Below are 19,336 nucleotides of genomic sequence, written 5' to 3'. Positions count from 1 at the left end.
AGGTGACAGGGGAGTAGTGAGGGTGAAGGGAGGCTTGTCCCCTCTCAGAGTGTGAGCACCCCAGGACTGCTAGACTGGCCGGCTGTGCATCGGAGGGGCAAGGGACCCAGACACAGCACCGGCTGGCTCATCGCGCCTCCTTTATTGTCCCCCCCCCCTCCATCTTAAGCCCCATTAAAATTACAAAACTACCCACACCCTACAGTCCAGCCCCCCCGCGGCGGGATTCAGAACGGCGAGAAAACCGGACACTCCCCCTCTGACAGCAGCGGAGACACCTTGGGTGCTAGCGGGACCGGGTCTGGATGGGGCAGAGGAGGAGGGGGCGCCTGAGCCTCGGCCCCGCCCCTCGCCTCGGGGCCCCCGCCCTCCCCACCCACGCGCTCCTCCGCCTTACCCGCCCGCGCGTCGGGGCGCGGCTGCCCGGGCCCCGGGGCCGCGGGGGCGATGGGGCGGTGGTCCTCCAGATGCAGTGTCATGGCGGGCCGCGAGGCCGTGGAGAAGGCGCACTGCATGCACGAGTAGCGGCCGCGCGTGTGCTCCCACACGATGCGGCTCGGGGCCGCGTGCCCTGCGGGCAGGCGGGGCCCCGTCAGTCCCGGCCCCGGAAGACCCGTCCACCCTCAGGGACGGTGGACGTGGACGAGTGCGAGTCAGACCTTTCCCCGCCTCCCCGTCAGCTCCCGGGCACCTGGCTGGTCTGGCCTGGCTGATGCATTGCTCCCGAACGTGTTCCCTCCTGTAATGGGGGGCACTAAACTTGACTTCTCCGAATCCCCCACTCCTATCCCTGGAACCACCGCAGGGGAAGGACTTGTGAACCGGGCGCGGGTTTTACACGGAAACGCCGGCGCAGATGAAGGATCAGGGGCCAGTAATTTTTAAGGCAAAAATCTTGTATTTCGGGGGGTAGCAGCTCTGGCCACCTGGTAAGAGGTAGGCAACGCTGCCTCCCAGCATCCCCTGGGCCCAGCAGGGCGCAGGACAGAAAAATCCCCTCCACCCTTCCCTGCTGGTCACCTGCACGCACCTGAGGGCGCGTCGGAGCCGCCCTGGGGTCTTCGCGGGCTGCCGCCGGCACCTGAGATAAACGGGCGGGTCAAGGTCAGAAGTCTGGGTGCGCTCAGCTCACCCTTCAGGCGGCCCTGTTCCCACACTCACCTTGGCTCTTCTTCCAGACTGCGGCGCTGGAGGCGGGCGGCCCGGGCGCCGCGGCCAGGAAGGGGCGCAGGCGTGGGGGACTTAGGCCAAAGGGCGCGGGGTTCAAGTAGGGCAGGAAGGGCCCAGTGGGGGCAGGGGCGGGGGTCGTGAAGGGCTCGAGCAGCGGGAACGGCAGGCCCGGCGCCGACGCAGTGTCGGACTCCGGCGGACGCTCGGGCGCCGGCGGCTCCTTGTCGAGGGCGGGGGGGTGGCGGCGGGGCTGGGCTCTGCGCATGCTCGGCGCAAACATGCAGATGCTTGAAGAGCGAGCGGTGCGTGCGGAAGCGCAGGAGGCAGTTCTCACACCTGGGGGCAGGCACAGGGCTGGGCTAGGTCTCCTGGGGGACGAGGGTAAGGCCTATCCGATGCTACCTGGGGAGCCGCCGCGCGAGGGTGTAAGTAAGCTAAGGGAGCCTAAGGCCCAAATCACAGATCCCCCACTTGCGGGGAGAGAAGCTTGCTCTAAGCGCCCCCCAATGTGGCCGCGACCCTTCGGACCCATCCGGGTCCTTGCCCTGGGAAAACGAGGAAGGAAGTCTCAATTTTGACTTAGGTGGCCAGTTTTCTCCGAGGGAGGTCAGGAGGGACTGGGCGGAGACACACCACGTATGCCCCGCCCTTTCCGAGCTCCGCCCTCCGGGTCCCTGCGACTCGCTCCAGTAACCAGTCTCTTTTTGGGCAGGTAAGGGCAGGGCTTGCCCGAGCCACGCCCAGTGCCAGACTCAACACCCTCCACCCACCCTTGCCCGCCCCTTGAGGAGGAAGGGAGAAAGGCCCTGACCCCAGGTAGTGGCAATCAAATCAGGGGTGGAAGGAGCTGCCTGGGGCCTGATCACCGAGCACCAGTGGAAGTCAGGATAGTCAGGGTCTCACTTGAAGTAGCGGTTGGGTTTGTAGTGCAGCTTGCCATGTGCCACCAGTTCCTGCATGCTGGGGAAGGTCTCGGTGCAGCTGAGGGCGGAACAGCGGAAGAGCTTGCCTGGCAGGGCAGGAATGAAGGACAGAGGAGTGGAGAGGGGTGGCCAAGGCTGGCCTGGAGGCTCTGCCTGCCTCCCACCCCAAACTGCCTCCCCACCACCTACTCTGGCCCTACCTTCCAGGGACTGTGTGGGTGGGCAGTGGGTACGCAGATGCTGTGCCAGGTCGCGAACACTGGGGAAACTGAGACAGCAGCCAGGGCTGGAGCAGGGTATCTGCTTCCCTGCAGGATGCACAGAAAGGGGGGTGTCACCCACTCTTCCCCCGTCCACGCTGTCCCGAGTTCTGCCCCAGAGAGACATATAAGAGGCTGGAATTACCCTACTGGTTTCTTACCAGGGCCTTTACCATCTGCTTCCCCCACCAGACTGAGCTGCCAGAGGGCAGGGGCTGGGTTGGCTGGCTCATCACTGTAGCCACGGCCTGCATACACTTGGTGCTCAGTAAGTGGTGATTCCCTCTAGATGGGGCCCAAGTCTGGGATACTCTGTACTCCTCTCTATTGTTCCAAGGCCTGTGACCCCCCAGAAGGCTCCATCACAGATCACCTGGTTGTTGGCGTCGTCTGGGAGGCCTCAGGTCCTCGCTGGTCCCAGAGACTGTGCTGGTCGGGCCAAGGCTGGATCCAGGACCAGGCTGAACACTGTCTGGAGCAGAGGGGGCACCCTGCTGGGTCCCTCCAGGCCCTCCTCGGTCCCATGTTGGGGGTGTGGCTGCCCGTTCAGGGCCTGGCTCCTCCCCCATGGAAGAGGAGTTGGCTGCTGCGGCCACAACGGGGGACAACACCTCCTTGTCAGTCTCACTGAAGGTGGACTCTGCAGTGGCCGGCATGTCGGGGCTGGGCCCCGAGGGTTCCTCCTCCTAGTGGAAGGAAAAGGCAGGGAGAACCCCTCTGGGCCCAGGTCGGCCTGGGCCAGCCAGGGGAACCCCTCCCACCCCGCCCAAACCTTTGGACATTCCTGAAGCAGCGAATGCCCTCGAGAAATCACCCGGTCAGCCCCCATTCTAAGGAGTCACCGTCAGGGGAGGGCAGGGGATAAGGATGGATTGAGCCCCTTGTGTTCCATGCTCTGGGAGGGAGCTGGGAGGTGTGCCAATTGCAGAAGGGGGTATCTGTCAGGAATTACTCATGAAAGCAGCAGACCCTCGTCCCTAACTTGGGACAGGGGGACGCCCCTTACACGGCAGGGGCGTGGCCTACAAGGTGTGGGCGGGACGAAGGTTACAAAGACAGGGCTCCGAACAGGGCGCCGCTACGAAAACATGCTGGAGGGGCCAGAAGGGATCAAGTGGACTATTTGGGGACGGAAATATATATACCGGCCCGGCTCGAGCTGTGTAGTCGAACCCGGAGGTGCTAGGGGCCCGGCTGTATAAGGAACAGGGGCGGAGCCCGAGTCCTGTAGGTGTGGCCCAGTCGAAGCCGGGCCAGGAAGCCGGGGGTGGGGTGTGCCCCAAGTGACAGCCAGCGACGGGAGAGTGCCCGGATGTGGGGGCGGGGTCGGCGGGAGGGTGCGCGTGCGACGGGGCCGCGCCCCGCCAGTACCCACTGGTTCGCCGCGCCCGCACCCCGGCGCCGCGCTCACCATCCTCGACCCGCCTCAACCTCTTGTTCCTGCGGCTCCTGCGGCTCCGGCTGAGGCTGCGGCGACTGCCTGAGCGGCCGCCGACTGACGCTCACGTCGACGCCATTTTTCGCCTCCCAGATCTCGCGAGAGCGAGGGCAGGTCCTGAGCACAGCACTCCTCGAGGGGGCGGGGTCTGAGATCTGGGTCCGGCGCGAGGAGAGCTGTGTAGGCGGCGCTGCGAGTTTGCAAGCGCAGCCTATCAAAGAGCGCACCTTTAAAGACCGTGTGCTCAGAGATCCTGGCGTAAAGTCCTTTTGGGCCTCTGTTCCCGTCTGCAAAATGGGTATCTTTATCCCCTGCCGTCCCGTCACCAGCTCTCAGCCGCTCTCCTTTTTGAAGAGGTGGTGTTGATTGGGCCGCTTCTTTGGAGAGAAATTGGCAGTGATCGTCAAAATTGTCAGTGCACTCAGTTCTGAATTGGAATGGGCCCCCTGTGATAGCCAGGGCAGGAAGCAAGCTGTTTGTCTTCCGGACAGGCGTAGCCTAAAGATGGAGACCCCTGGGTGGACTGGCGTGGAATAAGTCACCTATCCATCCTACGGTCCTTGAGCGCCTACGTGTGTAGACGTTGGGGACCCAGAGGTGAACAGAACAAACATCCTTGCCCTCAGGGGCCTGCTCACATTTTCAAATGGGGAAACAGACAGTGAGTCAACAAATGCAGAAAACCACCTTAGGGATATTACGTGCTACAAAGGGGAGGAAAAAAACCAACAACCCAGAAGGGCGAGAAGTCTCTGTGAGTTGAGTTTTGAACTCTTACCTGATGGTCAGGAAGGAGTGAGCAAATGGAAGGTCAAGGGACTCTGGGAAGTGGATAGCTGTGCAAATGTCCTGAGGTGGGGAGGGACAAGCTTGTCTTTTTCAAGGACCAGTGATGAGATCAGCTCACTGCAGGAACAGAGTGGAGGTGAAGTGTGGAAGTCAGAAAGTGAACTTGGTGCGGGGAAGGTCACACAGGACCTCGTGAACCATAGAGAGAAGTGTGATTTCTATTCTCATCATTGATGTATTTTTAGCAGGGGGAAGTCCACCATCTTGTTTGGAGGATGGGCAGTTGGGAGGATGGTAAAGTGGATCTTTGATCTCAGGTCTCTATAATACATTATTTAACACTCAAGAGGCGTCTGTTGCGTTCTGGGCAAGTACAGACTTTATGTGCAGTGTATTTGCATCTGTGTACATAAGATGTACCTATGTGCCTTTATATGCAGAGAATACCATTAGAAGGAGACATTAAAAAAGTGGGGAGGGGAACAGAGATTTTCAAGTGAGGGAGAGACAGACTTTTCATATGCTTTGTGCTGTTTGAATTTTTAAAAATGTGGTTTTGATTATCATTAATACAGTTAAAAACTCATAAATCTAAAAAAACCCAGATCGTTTGACGCAGGGTGGAGGTGTGTTTGTGTGTGAAGGGGAGGTTGGTGCAATCTGGGGAAGGGTGGGGTGAGGTCTCAGAAGGACATGGACCCAAGGAAGGGAGAGGAGGGGCCAGGCTTAAGAAATTCGGTAAGTCAACAGGATGTGGGGCTGTGGAGTGGGCAGGGCCAAGGTGATTTTGAGGTTTCCAGTCTGAAGATGCTGTAACCTAGATGTGAGGCCCAGAAGGCCCTATTTCCTGTAAATGGGGTGACCTCCATGGCAGTGGGGCCCTAGGGCTGTACCCCAAAATGTCAGGGGGGCAGGCAGCCTGCATGGTGAGTTCAAGGAGTGAGGAAGGAGGTGGAAGCCCCGATTTCTCCTCAGCACCAGGAAATGCCCAGCTGATGAGGTCGATGGCTCCTGCACTTCCTCCCCAGCCTGTCCAAACATCTCAGTGTTGCCGAGGGAGACCTACACGCTGGTGGTTGGGCAGTGGGGGGGCGAAAATCAGAGATGGAGGAAACCAGGGACATTCAAGGGACTGGCTAAATGCTTTTGTATCATGATTGGGTAATAAAGAGCTGTTGAGACCCAGTTGCAAACTTGGGGGATTTTTTTTTTTGGGGGGGGGGCCACGCTTTGCTTCCCAAGGTAGGTATGGAAGAGAGAGGGTTCAGATCCTGCAGAAGGTGCTGCTGGCCAGTCTTTCCCTGATACCTCATCTCCCATCCTCCAGTTGGATAGGTGTCCTCTGCCTGGAGTTCTCCTGTCACAGTGTGGATCGCTGTATGTGGTGTTGGCCATCAAGATCTGCCGACCCCAAGCCCTTTTCTTCCTTCTTGTCTCCTCCGGCAATGCACACTCTCTGCATCCCATTCCCCTGACCCAGCCCCTGTCCCTTCTCTGGCCCAGTCCTGATCCTACTGGTTTGGCTCCATCTCTCCCAGACCGGCTGCTCTTTGAGGGTCTGAGCCCAGAATGGGTGTCCATTTGGAAAGTCGGGATGCTTAGGCTTAGACCATGGCAGGAGCCCCAGCAGTTCCAGCTGCATCTACAGGGAGTTCTGAAAGGCTCAGACTCCATCACTGGCTTGAAAACATCTGGGGAGACCAGTAGCCAGGCTCACCCCCTAAATCCATGACACTAGGTGCAGAAAGCCAGGGCCCTGGAGTATCAGAACCGGTCCTGACCCCAGGTGAGTGAGGGCTATGAAGGCAGCGACATGGGGGGGGGGTGTTCAGGGGCCAGGGGTGGCCCAGGCTGGATTGTGAGGGGCCATGTGGGACCTGCCTCCTTCCTCAGGGTCCAGTCAGGTCCGGGATGGGTTTGAGGGCTGCAGATTCAAAGCTGACAGGACCCACCAGACTATTTTCTGCAGGAAGACTGGGATGCAAATGGCCAAGAGTGGGTAAGCGGGCAAGTGAGACAAACTCCAGTTTGGGGAGAAGTGGGGTGGGGGTATATATGAGTCCAAGGCTTGGCTCTGTGGGATCTTGGACAAGTGGCAAAACTTCTCCTGGCCCCTAGTTTTGCACCTGCAGTGGGGTATTTGTGGCTCCCCCCTCAGCATTGGGAGTAGTTCTGGTTAGCGCTCAGTAAATTAATTCACACTTTGACCTGGCAAGTGTTTATTGCCTCAGTGATGACAGAAGAAGAGGAGTCTTACTTGTCAAGGTGCCCCCAACTGTGCTTGGCACTTTGCCAACAGGACACAACTCATTTATACTCACAAGGCAGCTGGGAGGTAGATTCTGCTGTTAGCCCTGTTTGAAACAGGAGGCAACGCGTGTGACATGGGGGAGGCCAGGGCCCTGGGGTGGCTGCAGTGGTGACCCCCAGACCCAGGGCCTGGGCTGGGCTGGGGTGGGCTGGAGGCCACAGGACTGGACCTTCTGGCTAATGCGGCCAAGGAAAATGAGGCCCTCGCTGGAAGGGCCTGGCTCCCCGGCAGGCAGGCAGGCAGGAGGCAGAATCCGGGCCCCCTCTCAGATCTTCTCCACGTAGTTTCCTGGGAAGAGGCCCTCCTGGCCGTGCAGCCGGCCTTTCCACCAGCCCGAGGAATCTGTGGGCGAGAAGGGAGCGTGAGGCGGTGTCCAGCCCACCCAGGAGAAAGCCTTCAGGCTGGGTCCCCGCCTGTTTTATTCATTGCCACTGGCATGGCAGAAGGCAAACACTGAAAAGAGAATTGTCAACAGATGGAAAAGAGGGAGCGACTGACACGTGGTTTTTTCTGCCACTGCCTCACACTCTGTCATGTTCTAGACCATTCTCTTGTGCTCATCCCTAATCTCTTTCTACAGGTGCCTCCCCTCACTCCCCATGGTGGACCAGTGAATGACCCCTTTGGGGGTCCCCATTTACCCGCAGAGGGTGCTGCTGAGTTCCAAGTCCCTCTGGGGGGTGGGGGCAGCCCAGGGGACTAAGGTGGGAAGGTGTCCTGGGCCATCCAGACACAACCAACCCATTTTTTACTCAAAAGGGGTCTCTTTGAGGTAGGTTCTGCTGTTAGCCCTGTGCTTGACAGGAGAGAAAAATGAGGCCTAGGGGATTGGGCATGCTGCTGTGAGGCCAGGCCCCCCGAGTGCCTTAGGAGGGAACCTCTAGACCCAAGGCCTTTTAGTCTATGCAGCCACTGGCCCTGAAGAGAGTATCTCTGGTGGGGGCTGGTTGCTTCCGTTCTCCTCTGGAAGATAAGCAGGAATGCGGGGTTGCCTGACTGTGTCAGGGTTCCGACTCCTCCCCCCTCTGCCCTGGGACACACACCTTCCATGAGGATCTCGATGACCTCATTCACGTTGAAACTCAGCTCGTCCACATCTTGGCCCACATACTGGTACAGTGCCCGGCACCGCGGGCCATGCGTCCGAGGCTGGGGCTTGGGTCGGCCCACGCCTGGCACAGGTCGCTGCCCCACACTGCGCTTCCTCTGCATGCTGTGGGCACAGGGAGTGCTCGTCACAGCCCAGACACTCCCCTGCCCCCTGCCCACCTCCTGCGGCTGCCCTCTTTCCTCACTTACCCTGCCACACCCTGATCAGGCACGTTAAGGAATTCTGTGTTGTGCTCTGAGGGCGGCCGTGCCCGGGGGCGTCTGCTCGCCCTCAGGGCTGAGGATGGAGGGCCCCGGAGAGGCTGCTGGAAGCCCCCTCCAGGTGTGATCTCCAGGGGCAGGGGCCCCCTTCTGGTAGAAGGAGGCACCCCATTGTGGTCCAGGCCTGTGGCAGGAGCAAGAGTGGAGGCATTTATCAGGATGATGGTAGGATTTGGGGAGGACTTAGCTCCAAGATCCCAGTCTGAGGGAGGAGGCAGCCAGCCACATGTTCAACCCAGCATGGTAAGGACCGACCCAGAGGGAGGCTCTGCAGGGGTAAGATTTCCCCCATTCTCTTCTGTAGGAGGGCTTTTGTGGGTGGGTCTTGGAGGATGAATAGGCGCTCAAGCTAAGTAGGAATTTGGGAGATGAGAGGAGCAAACAGCCCAAGCAAAGGCTTGGAGATAAGAACAAATTTGTTAAATTGGCGAAATACGAGGTAGCTTGTGTGACAGAAGTATAAGATGGGAGGAGAGAAGAGGTCGGTGGTTAGCTGGGTTTGGCTTCTGTAGGGCTTTGAGTATCAAACTAAGCTTAGTCTGTATTCTGTGGAAGGCGGGGAGCTGTGAAGAGTTCTGGGCAGAGAACAGAGTGGTCCTCTCTATCTGTTGACGGCAGGCATGGCTTAGGTCATGGAGCACACAAGAGGCAAGGGAAGACACGTCTCCTCACCTCTGGGAGGCCCAGGGGCTGCCCGGGTAGGGGCCTGGGCTGATCTTCGAGGTTTTCCCTGGGCCATTCCCTTCCGTGTAGGCTCTGAAAGGGGAAAGGATATGGGAAGTTGAGTGGTGACCAGACCACAACAGGCTCTTGGCCCCGCCCACAATTCCAGTCCACTCTGTGGCTCCGCCCCAGACTCCGCCCCCCGGCTCCCCGGCGGTACCATCGGCACCGCCTCGTAGTTATTGGAACAGTGGCTCTGCCCAGTAACTGGCCCAGCCTCCCAGAGCCCGGCTCTCTAGGCCCGCCTACTGCTGGGGAGGGGTCATTTCCCTGGCCACGCCCCCTCCACATTTCTCTCCCATTCGTTGGTTACCTCGCTGACCCTGCCCTCTCCGTGGCCGAGTCCTTTCCATTACGTCTCTCTCGATCCTCCCCTCCACGGCCCTCACCCTCTCCGGGCCGGCCTCATTGGCTCCGCCCCCACAGCCGTGATTAGTCCCCCTATCTGGCCCCGCCTCCATAGGGCCCGCCTCTTTGGCTCCGCCCCCAGCGCTGCGCGGACTCACTGGAGCTCTTGGGCAGCCCGTCGCCCACGCTGACTGTGAGGGACCGGCCACTGGCCTTGAGCACCGCCACCTCGCCGGAGCCACGGGAGAAAGTGACGCTGCGGGTGCCACCTCCGCCCCAGCCCTCCTTCTTCACTCGGAACTGTAGTCTGTGGGGAGAGGAGGAAGCTGCGGGGACGCCCACTCCCCAAGAGGGCCGCGGCCGCGGGCCGGGAGAGGGGGCGCTGTGCCCAGCTCAGCCCGAGGACGGTGGCGGGGGGCGTACGTGTCGCTGAAGGTGAGGGGCAGGGCCCTCCGCGCCGCCTCCTCGAAGCGCTTGCTCAGGAGGCTGACGAACTCCGTCTTGAAGACGCTCTCCAGGAAGCTGTCGGCGGCGTCCTCTTGGAGGATGAAGAAGTCGTCCTGCCTTGTGCTGGGGGAGGGATGGGAGGAAAGGCAGGTGAGGGTGGTAGTGATGGTGGCTTGAGTGACTTGTGAGATGCGACGGGGAGGGTCGGGTGAAGGGAAGTGAGGGGTGATGCAGGTGGGGGAAAAGGCGAGAGGTGGCAAGGAGCTGGGAAGGTGGTCATAGAGAAGGGTCAGGTGAGGGGACAGGTGCTCTTGGCACATAAGGATCATGAGTGTGGGGGCAGGGGAAGGTGACAGGTATATTGGTAGGTTAGATGGTCAGAGTGGCAGATGGGGTGAGAAGTATGAGGGCAGCTGAGGATGACAAGGGGGCAGATGAGGGCGACTGGGGCAGGGGAGGGCCTGGCCTCACCTAAGGGAAACTCCCCGGAGGGCCTGGATCTCCAGCTTCTTCTTCAGGACCTCACGCACCTGGCCCTTCTCTGGTCCCTTCTTCACCTTCTCCCGCCCGATTATATACACACACTTGGGCGTCAGGATCAAGTCTCTTTTGATAGGCTGTGAGGATGCAAGAGCAGAGGTAGTGGCTGGAGCCCTGGGCCTGGGCCACCTGGCTCCAGGGGATCCACCTCAGGCAGGGGAGTGGTGCCAGCAGGTGAAGGACAGGTCAGCTGAGCATTTCCCTCCACATGAAGGTATATGAGGAGTTACATTATATAAGAAATAGGTTAAGTAAAGGTACATTGGCTCAAGAGGGGTTTCTGGGCCAGCGAACAGGTACAGGAGAGGTGGAGGTATACCTGCTGGACGTGGGTGCCCAGGCCAGAAGAGAGTGTACCTGTGCACAGGTGTATCTGGGCCATGTGAAGATATGTCTGATTGACAGATCTATCTAGACTGGCTGAGGGTATACCTAATGGATAGGTGTGTCCAGGATATGTGGGGGTGGCCTTTCGTCAGGGCTTCTGGGTGAGGTAAGTGTGTAACTGTGGACAGCTGTGTCTGGCTCGCGGAAGATGTGATGGACAGGTGCGTCTGGGCTACGCGAGGGCATATTTAAAAGCCAGACATATCTACACTAGTTGAGTGTATACCTGTGGACGGGTGTGTCTGGGCCAGGTGAGGGTATACCTCTGCTGGGGGTGCCAGGCTGGGGCCAGGGTCCCAGAGGTGCCCACCTGCTAGTGCCTCACCTTGAAGCGGCGGTCATACTTGGTGACTGAGTCAGCGAAGTCCACGCGTTCCCTCTTGCCCAGGAACTGACGCAGCTCTGGCCGCTCCTCTAGCCCCAGGTAGTCCCCAACGAAGTTCCGGTTGATGCTGTTCCGTCTCCGCTCCTTCTTGTGCAGCAGGATGTTGGAAGCTGTGGGAACACCAGGTCAGGGGCAGAAGTCATGGCCTGGCTCCTCCCAGTCCACCTGTCCCCACTCTGAGCCTCCTATCTGCAGCCTCTCACCTTCCTCCCGCATCTCCTCGTACTTCCGGACTGCCACATGGCGCCTCCAGGCCTTCTGGATGGTGCGGGCAAAGCCATCGAACTTGCGCTCTCGCATCTCCTCCAGAAGGAAGAGCTGCGCAAGAGGGAGGGGTGGTGGGTCTTTCTCCAATCCCACCCCACCCACTCGCTTTTGCTTACCAGCACCCGCACACATGCTCTTACCCTACGGTCAAAACATTTTTTTTCTTCCTCCAAATGAGTGGACCCAGGGTTCCCTCCTAATATGGGGCACAAGCCCTTGCATTAAATTAAACTGTGGGCTGGTCTTGCAGGATTCAAATTCCAGCTCTGCCTCTTACTAGCTGTGTAGTCTTGCCAGAAATGGTGTAACATCACAGTTTCTCGCACTGCTGATTAAGGTACAGCTTGTCACCCACGTGAGGTGCACCTCAATTTCAGAGATGTTAGAAATGTAAACCAATGTGCATCTTAGAAAACCAACAAAATACTGTAAATATGAAAATCTGGTGTATAGGACTGTGATGTCCCTGGAGACCAGGTAGTTGTATCGTGTACAACCTGCACGGCTATATATGGCAGCCCTGGAAAAGAAGCTTTTGCAGAAAGCAGACTTTTGAGTTAATAAGAGTCTCAGTCCAGAGGGGATTTAGGATATAAACTATATTAGAGCAAGTCCGAGTTGAAATGCCAGGAAGGATGTCCCTTCACTTAGAATAATAACAGTGAACATATCAAGGAGAGGAGGCCACTGGATATGAAAAGTTATAAATCTACAGTAAATAAGAACAATGGGGTGCTGATCGAAGAATAGAACAACCTATTGGAATAGGACAGATGACTGGGGAATGTTGTAATTCAAACAAATTTAGTGATAGAAGAGACATTGCCAATCAGGGAAATACTGAAATGGAAAATATTGTAAATAAAATGGGGCTTTATTTAGAAAAATAACTAGCACTTCACCCAGAGGGATTTGTCAAATACACAAATATCACATCACTGCTAAAAGCCTGGCTGCCTGCTTTGCTGACCAAGGTGGTTGATGTTTCCCAGAAACCCCAGGGTTCCCTGCAAGGACTAAAGTACTTCTGTAGATACTTGGTTCAAATGCACTTTAAAAAATATATCTTGGAGGGGTACCTGGGTGGCTTGGTTGAGCGTCCTGACTTTTGATTTTGGCTTGGGTCTTGATCTCAGGGTCGTGAGATCGAGCCCCTCATAGGGCTCTGTCCTCAGCAGGGAGTCTGCTTCTCTCTGTCTCTCTCTGTCTCTCTCTCTCCCCTCCTCTCCTTCTGCCCCTCCCCCTGCTCATTCTCTCTAAAATAAATCTTCATATATCTTTGAGAACTTTTAAAGCTGTGGGTGTTCATAGGTGTTCATCAAAGGTGGGGATCTTTTCACCAGGAAAGAATCCTAACCCTACCAAGACTATAGTTTCACAGCCTGCAGGGAATTGAGTGGAGTTTCCATATTCCATTGTTTTTCAGATCGATATTCTGTAGGTCAGTGGATCTGTGTGCAAAGCATGCCCAAGCAATGCCTCATATAGCGTGTCTGCAGGGCACATAAATGCATTCTGCAGTTTGCTGAGAGGATGTCAGGTATGAATAAAGAACTTGCAGAAGGGTGGGGGGTGGGCCAGTCAACCGGGAGGCCTCTCTCCCTTAGCTGTTGAGGGCAGATGGGACAAGTGTCTTGCAACTTCGTTATTTCTGCTCAGGGAAGGGAATTCGTTTTCAATTTGGGAAAGGAATCTTCCTGTCTACAGAGTTTAAAATTCGTCTTCCTTGGGGCTCCTGGGTGGCTCAATTGGTTACATGACCGACTTTAGCTCAGGTCATGATCCTAGGGTCCCAGAATCGAGCCCCACATTGGGCTTTCTGATCAACGGGGAGCCTGAGTGTCCCTATCCCTCTGCCCCTCCCCCTGCCCTTGCACTCTCTCTCTCAAATAAATAAATAAATAAATAAATAAATCTTTAAAAAAATTAAATAAAATTCATCTCCTTCAGGGCACCTGGGTGGCTCAGTCAGTTAAGCATCTGCCTTTGGCTGAGGTCATGATCACAGTGTCCTGGGATTGAGCCCCAAGTTGGGCTCCCTGCTCAGCGGGGAGTCTGCTTCTCCCTTTCCCTCTGCCCCTCTCCCCGCTCATGCTCTCTCTCTCTCAAATAAATAAAACCTTTTTAAAAATAAAATTCATCTCCTTCATGTGTGGAGGGCAGAGCTGCGTGTGCTTAAAGTGGGTGAGATAGGTCCCAAATCTGAGCTTATCCTAGTGTACTGGCTTGAATAGTGTTCCCCCCCCCCCCCCCAGCTCATGTCCACCCGAAACCTGTGACTGTGACCTTACCTGGAAAGAGAGTCTTTGCAGATGTAATCAAGTTAAAATGAGGTCATACTGGAGTAGGGTGGGCCCTCAATCCAATGTGACTGGTGTCCTAAGAAGAGGGACCCAGACACAGAGGAGAAGGCCATGTGATGACAGAGGCAGAGATGGGGTGATTAGGAATGGCAGGGATGGCTGGCGTTAGGGAGAGTGAAGGAAGGATCTTCCGGGGAGACTTTAGAGGGAGCATGGCCCTGCTGACACCTTGATTTTGGATTTCTAGCCTTCAGAAACATGAGAAAACGAATTTCTGTTGACTGAAGCCATCTTGTTTGTGGTACTTTGTTTAAGGCAGCCACAGGAAATGAACACGCCCAGCATGACCGGCGGTGAGAGCCAGCAGGTGTGTGAAACATCAAGGATATTTTGAGTCCATGCTTACAAGACGCGGAATCCAAGTCAGAGCCATCCCTGTGTGAGTGCATCTGTGGTTGAGAAAGGCCCCAACTCCATTAGGGTAACTTAATTTGATCCATTTTGATACAGCACAGTTACAGTCATCAGACTGTTCCCATGTTTCTTTCTTTCTTCTGTGTTCATTTTACTAAAATGATTCCCATCGGCATGTTTTGTCCTGTGCAAATTTTCAGTCCTTTTTTTTTCCTTACAAAATTTTTCCGCCCAACTTTGCCCTTTGTGAATTTCATTATTTCCAGCCAGTTCCATCTTCCTCGCCTCAAAATGTGCAGACTGCATTTTTTGTCAGAATTTGATTTTACCTTATATAGCCTTAGCCAGCGCTCGCTTTGTCTATTTGCTTTTTTCAGTTTCGATTTTTAAAAGTTTTGGAAAAGATTTATTTATTTGAGAGAGAATGAGAGCGACGGGGAGAGGGCCAGAGGGGAGAGGAAGAGAGTCTTCAGCCGACTGCTGAGCACAGAGCCCGACAGGGGCTCCATCTCACAACCCTGAGATCACGACCTAAGCCAAAACCAAGATTCGGATGCTTAACCGCCTACGCCACCAGGTGCCCCAAACACTGTTCTTATTTCTTGGAGCAAATGCATCTGCAGGGAGAAGCTCTAGAGGCAGGTACAGAGAAGTGTGGGGGACCAAGAGCCCGACCTCCCAAGACAATTTTCTTCTTTCTCTCTTTTCCTTTCCTCTCCTTTCCTTTCCTTAAATTTCCTTTCCTCTCCTCCCCTCCCTTCTTTCTTTCTTCTCCTTCCTTCCTTCCTTCCTTCCTTCCTTCCTTCCTTCCTTCCTTCCTTCCTTCCTTCCTTCTTTCTTCCCTCCCTCCCTTCCTCCCTCCCTCCCTCCTTCCTTTCTTTCTTCCCCTCCCTCACTCCCCTCCTCCCTCCTTCTTTCTCTTTCTCTCTCCTTCTCTCCTCTCTCTTTTCCTTTCTTTCTTCTGTGCTCAATGTGGGGTTTGAACGCATGACCCTGAGATTAAGAGTCACATGCTCTACTAACTGAGCCAACCAGGAGCCCCGACAGACTATTTTTGCAGCTACAAAATCTCTGGAGTCTCCACCCCAGTGTTATGTGTTTGGTCTGCTGAGAGAACAGTTACTTGTAAGTTACAGTAACGTCAAGGGCATCGTCTCTACAATTTCCCAGCTGTCTTCAAGTCTCTAAGGTGCTAGAGGGGCAGGTGCTATGATCATCGTGCAGGTGATGAGGCCCCTGGCCAGGCCTGGGCAGGCAGCAGCCCTTTCCCCAGTGCTCCAGCTTGGCCCAGGCTGGGGAACGTAAGATGTGCCTGGGAGTGTGGTGAGTTACCACAGCTCGTCCAGACGGCCGGCTCCCGATTTGCTGTCTGATCCTCGCATAGAAGCAGGTGGCCAGCAAGGGCCCCCAGGGGGATTCCTTGCCCTGCCTTTTTATTTATTTATGAAGATTTTATTTTTAAGTAATCTCTACACCCAGTGTGGGGGCTCAGACTTCCAACCTCGAGACCAAGAGTTGCATGCCCTATGGATAGCCAGCCGGGCGGCCCCTGCCTTGGCCCTGCTTTTTTGTTCTTGTCGCTGTTGCTTTCTAAAAAACTCCCCCATCCAGGTTTATTGAGATATAATCGACATATAACATTGTGCAAGTTTAAGATGCACATGAGTCGATTTGATACATGTATATACTTCAGAATGAGGACCTCCTAGGTTAGCTAGCAGCTGGGTTACCATTTCTTTTTTGTGGTGAGAACGTGAAAGAGCTACTATCAGCAAATTCCAAGTAAATAACGCACCATTGTTAACTGTAGTCACCGTGCTTACAGTAGGTCCCCAGAACCGATTTGTCACTGTTACTTTGTTTTTGCCCTGCGAGCAGAGCCTCAGGTTGCTGGTGCTCCCAGCCTTTTGCTAAAAGGCTTAGAGCTGATGGTGACATGCTGGAGGGATCATCTGTGCGTGGAGGATGCGGAATGAGGTTTGTCTTTGATAGATCAGGGCCTGGGGCAGGTCTTGGGATCGGCGAGCCACCGATCTCAGGCCCAGGGACTCTGTGTTCATGAAGGAAGGAAGGAGGGAAGAGGTAAGAAAATGTAGGAGAGGAGAGAGCATGGAAAGAAGTTATAGAAAAAGAAGAAAGCAAAACGGGAAGGACAGACAGAAGGAAACAAGACGTTGTGGAGAAGCCGTGAGTTCTTACCCCTCACTGGCGGTGTGTTTCTCCGCCTGCCCCCTGGCCACCAGGGACTGCCCGGCTAATTTGGGTTTTTCCGAGCACACACCACATGCCACACACTGCGTGGCGGACTTCCTGTTTCGTCTGAGCCTCACCCCGATCCTGCAGGGGGGCTACTACTCTCCCCACTTTCCAAATGGAGAAACGGAGGCTCTGAGGGCGTAAGGCAACATGCCCGAGGCCTAAACGGGCCCGAGGAGCGGGACCCGCGGCCGTGCAGCAGTGCCGGTGTCTGCCTCTCTCTCACACTCACCGACTCAGGGTTCTTGACAAAGACCTTGGTGCTCCCCATCTGGTACTGGTCTGGCTCCATGTTGACCGCGCGGAGCAGGTGCTGGACCCCCTGACGTTCATCCCCCCGCCACTGGGGCCACGTCTCAGGGGTCAAAATGGCGTACCTGGAGGCGGAGGGTGTGGGAGGGTTTGGGGTACACATCCCTGCTGGTGGCTCCTCTGTGGGGTGGCGGTGAGGGCCGGGGGCAGGTGGGGGTGCCTCACCTCTGCAGGAACTTGGAGAACTGGCGGCGGTAGGCGAAGCCAGCCCGGCGCACCCTGATGTTCTCCTTCAGGCCCAGGTACTCCACCTGGTGCTTGACCCTAAGGGGGAAGGCAGGGTGAGTCCCCTGGGGGTACTCCCTCGTCCTGGGAGCGGGTGGGTGCTGCTGAGCAGGGCTGGAGTGGGCAGATGTGAGACCGGGGAGGGGTCTGGATTCGTGCTGTGGGGCAGTTTGGGGAGGGTGACTTCAGTGCCTGGGAGTCAGTTCTGTGGGGTGGGAGCCTAGTTTCTGGGGGGTAGGGGTCTGTGTGAGTTCTGTGGTCAGTTCCAGGGTTAATTCTAGGGGTGCATCCTAGCGTCTGGGGACAGAAGAGGCTGTGCTAGTCCCTGGGTCACCCTACACTCGGTTCCACTCATCCCTGCAGTCTGGAGGGTCCTGGTCAGTGCTAGGTATAACCCCGGGACCCCGAGGAGTTTTGCGCTGGTCCTAGGGGTCAGCCTCGGTTAATCTTGGGATGGGTCCCGTGACTCTGGGTGGGCTGTGGAGGGAGGGTCCGTCTGGGGGACAGGCTGTGTGGATTGGTCCAGCTGGTGGTCACCTGCTCTCCTCCCAGTCACGCGGCTTCTTGGTCTCGTTGGGTTTGATGCAGCGGATATAGTGGGGTGTACATCTCTTCAGCGTGGCCACCAGGTCGTTGGCTTGTTTCTGAGGGGGAGGAGAAGGCGGGGGTGGTGCACAGATGAGACCCTCCGACCCTGTCTCCTCCCACTCTGTATACAGGCCCAAGAGACAGACACATTGAGTGGGGGGCTGGCTCCCAGTGAGCCACGGGGCCCAGTGTCCCTGATCTGTGTGTAATCCAGTAGCACACACCACGGGGGCGCGATACTGTGTGTCTCCCTGATCCTTGAACCTCAGACTAGGAGCTCTCATGTCTGCAGCACTCACCACTTAATCTGGTGCATAGTAAGTGCTCAGCAAACGTTTGTTGATGGAGTAACTGAGCACTCAGGAGGACATGTTGCATCGAACATTTCTGCCTGTCCTTCAGGGGACCACTACTTTGGGAGTAGGAAATCGTGTGTGTGTGCCTTGGGTTGTGCATTTTAGTCCCTTGGAGGAGACTAGACAGGACGTTGTTCCAGGCGGGGGGATTGGAGAGAGTGGCATGAGAGACGTTGATGTCGACTGTGGCTCTGCTGTGTGATCTGGGCCAGTGACTGTGCTGCTCTGAGCCTTGGTCTCCCCATCCCCCGGGTGGGACTAGTCCCACATATGTAAAGTGTCCTACGTTTGCTGCCAGCTGACAAGTGCTCAGTGTGTGGTTACGAAGAGATTTTTAGAATGGGACACCCAGCGTATATAGCAGCATTATTCACAACAGGTAAAAGGTGAAAACAACCTAAGTGTCCCTCCACGGAGGAATGGATAGGAAAAATGTGGTCCACTCATACGCTAGAAGATTTTTCAGCCTTAAAAAGACAGGACATCCTGACACCTGCTACAACATGGATGAACTTTGAGGACACTGTGCTCAGTGAGAGCAGCCAGACCCAGAAGGACACATCCCTGCAGGACCCCACTCCCAGGGGGTCCCCAGAGGCGTCCCGTCCACACAGACAGAGAATGGATGGTGGGAGCCAGGGCTGGGGCAGGGGCTAGGGAGTCCGTGCTTTCTGGGGACAGAGTCTCTGTGTGGGGAGATGGAAAGTTCTGGAGACGGCGGGTGGGGTAGCGGCAGGACAGTGTGAGTGTGCTTCGTGCCACTGAGCTGTGCTCTTAACAATGGTTAAGGTGGTACATTTTATGTATATTTTACCACAATTCAAATGAAAGTGGCAAAGAACCAAAAGACCAAAAAATTATTAAGATGATGGTTCACGTTTCGATTTAGAGAGTTAGGGGGGACTTCAAGGAAACTGGTCCAATCCCCCAGTACCCCTAGAGATGGAAGAAGACCCTGCCACACAGAGGGTGCCAGAGAGAGGGGTGGAGGCCCCAGGACTCGGGAGTGAGTAGAGAACGGCCCCCAGCCCTCCCCACGCCCAGCTCCTCCTCTCCTGCCCCAGGCGCACCTTGATCTTGGAGCCAGCCGTGCTGGGGCGGCCCTTCTTGTCTACGTCCAGCTTCTCAGGAAAGAGCATCCGGAGGAAGGCCCTGGGCAGGAGGGACAGGAGGAGTCAGAGGTGCTGCTGAGCCTCGGGCGCCCTCTCCCAGAGGAGCACAGTTCTCCCTGAATGTGGGGGGTGTAGTGGTGAGGACCGGAGAGTTGGTTTTGTCCTTTTGGTTCCTTGATCTATTTGCGCTGGTCCTTCTGCCTCCACGACCACGCATGACTTGGGTAGCAGGTAAAAGAGAACAAAGGTCACTGCAGTAGGGACACCGCTCGGTGCTGCAGCATCTCAGCATCTTGGGCAATGGGGCAGGTCCCCTTGTAGGAACGATCCTACACGCACGGGCTCACGTGTAAGCGAAGAGATACAGACAGGGGTGCTCGCTGCCTGGGGTGGTCACAGACAGGCCCAGTC

At 56.2% G+C, this 19,336-nt stretch overlaps 2 protein-coding genes across 2 annotated transcripts in view; both read right to left on the bottom strand.

Moving 5' to 3' along the window:
- Positions 1-138: 138 nt before the first annotated feature.
- ZNF414 (zinc finger protein 414) lies at positions 139-3,881 on the bottom strand. The gene is given in 9 exon segments (XM_026481247.4): positions 139-301; positions 398-571; positions 1,031-1,081; positions 1,162-1,408; positions 1,410-1,506; positions 2,074-2,179; positions 2,294-2,401; positions 2,727-3,039; positions 3,765-3,881. Coding segments are annotated over 9 exon segments (1,173 nt in total). The 5' UTR covers positions 3,768-3,881; the 3' UTR covers positions 139-227.
- A 2,901-nt stretch (positions 3,882-6,782) lies between these two features.
- Positions 6,783-19,336, bottom strand: part of MYO1F (myosin IF) — a 31,776-nt gene continuing 19,222 nt past the window's right edge. Inside the window, exons 16-28 of the mRNA XM_026481231.4 lie at positions 18,884-18,965; positions 17,407-17,513; positions 16,810-16,908; positions 16,565-16,709; positions 11,296-11,410; positions 11,033-11,202; positions 10,252-10,397; positions 9,757-9,903; positions 9,492-9,640; positions 8,935-9,018; positions 8,191-8,386; positions 7,935-8,104; positions 6,783-7,233 (exon numbers count right to left, since the gene is read on the bottom strand). Coding sequence (XP_026337016.1) covers positions 7,157-7,233; positions 7,935-8,104; positions 8,191-8,386; positions 8,935-9,018; positions 9,492-9,640; positions 9,757-9,903; positions 10,252-10,397; positions 11,033-11,202; positions 11,296-11,410; positions 16,565-16,709; positions 16,810-16,908; positions 17,407-17,513; positions 18,884-18,965 — 1,687 coding nt within the window. The 3' untranslated portion in view covers positions 6,783-7,156. The remainder of the gene's footprint in view (positions 7,234-7,934; positions 8,105-8,190; positions 8,387-8,934; positions 9,019-9,491; positions 9,641-9,756; positions 9,904-10,251; positions 10,398-11,032; positions 11,203-11,295; positions 11,411-16,564; positions 16,710-16,809; positions 16,909-17,406; positions 17,514-18,883; positions 18,966-19,336) is intronic.

This window comes from Ursus arctos, unplaced genomic scaffold, assembly GCF_023065955.2.
Source record: "Ursus arctos isolate Adak ecotype North America unplaced genomic scaffold, UrsArc2.0 scaffold_14, whole genome shotgun sequence".
NCBI classification, from domain to species: domain Eukaryota; kingdom Metazoa; phylum Chordata; class Mammalia; order Carnivora; family Ursidae; genus Ursus; species Ursus arctos.
This window is presented reverse-complemented; position numbering and strand designations above follow the sequence as displayed.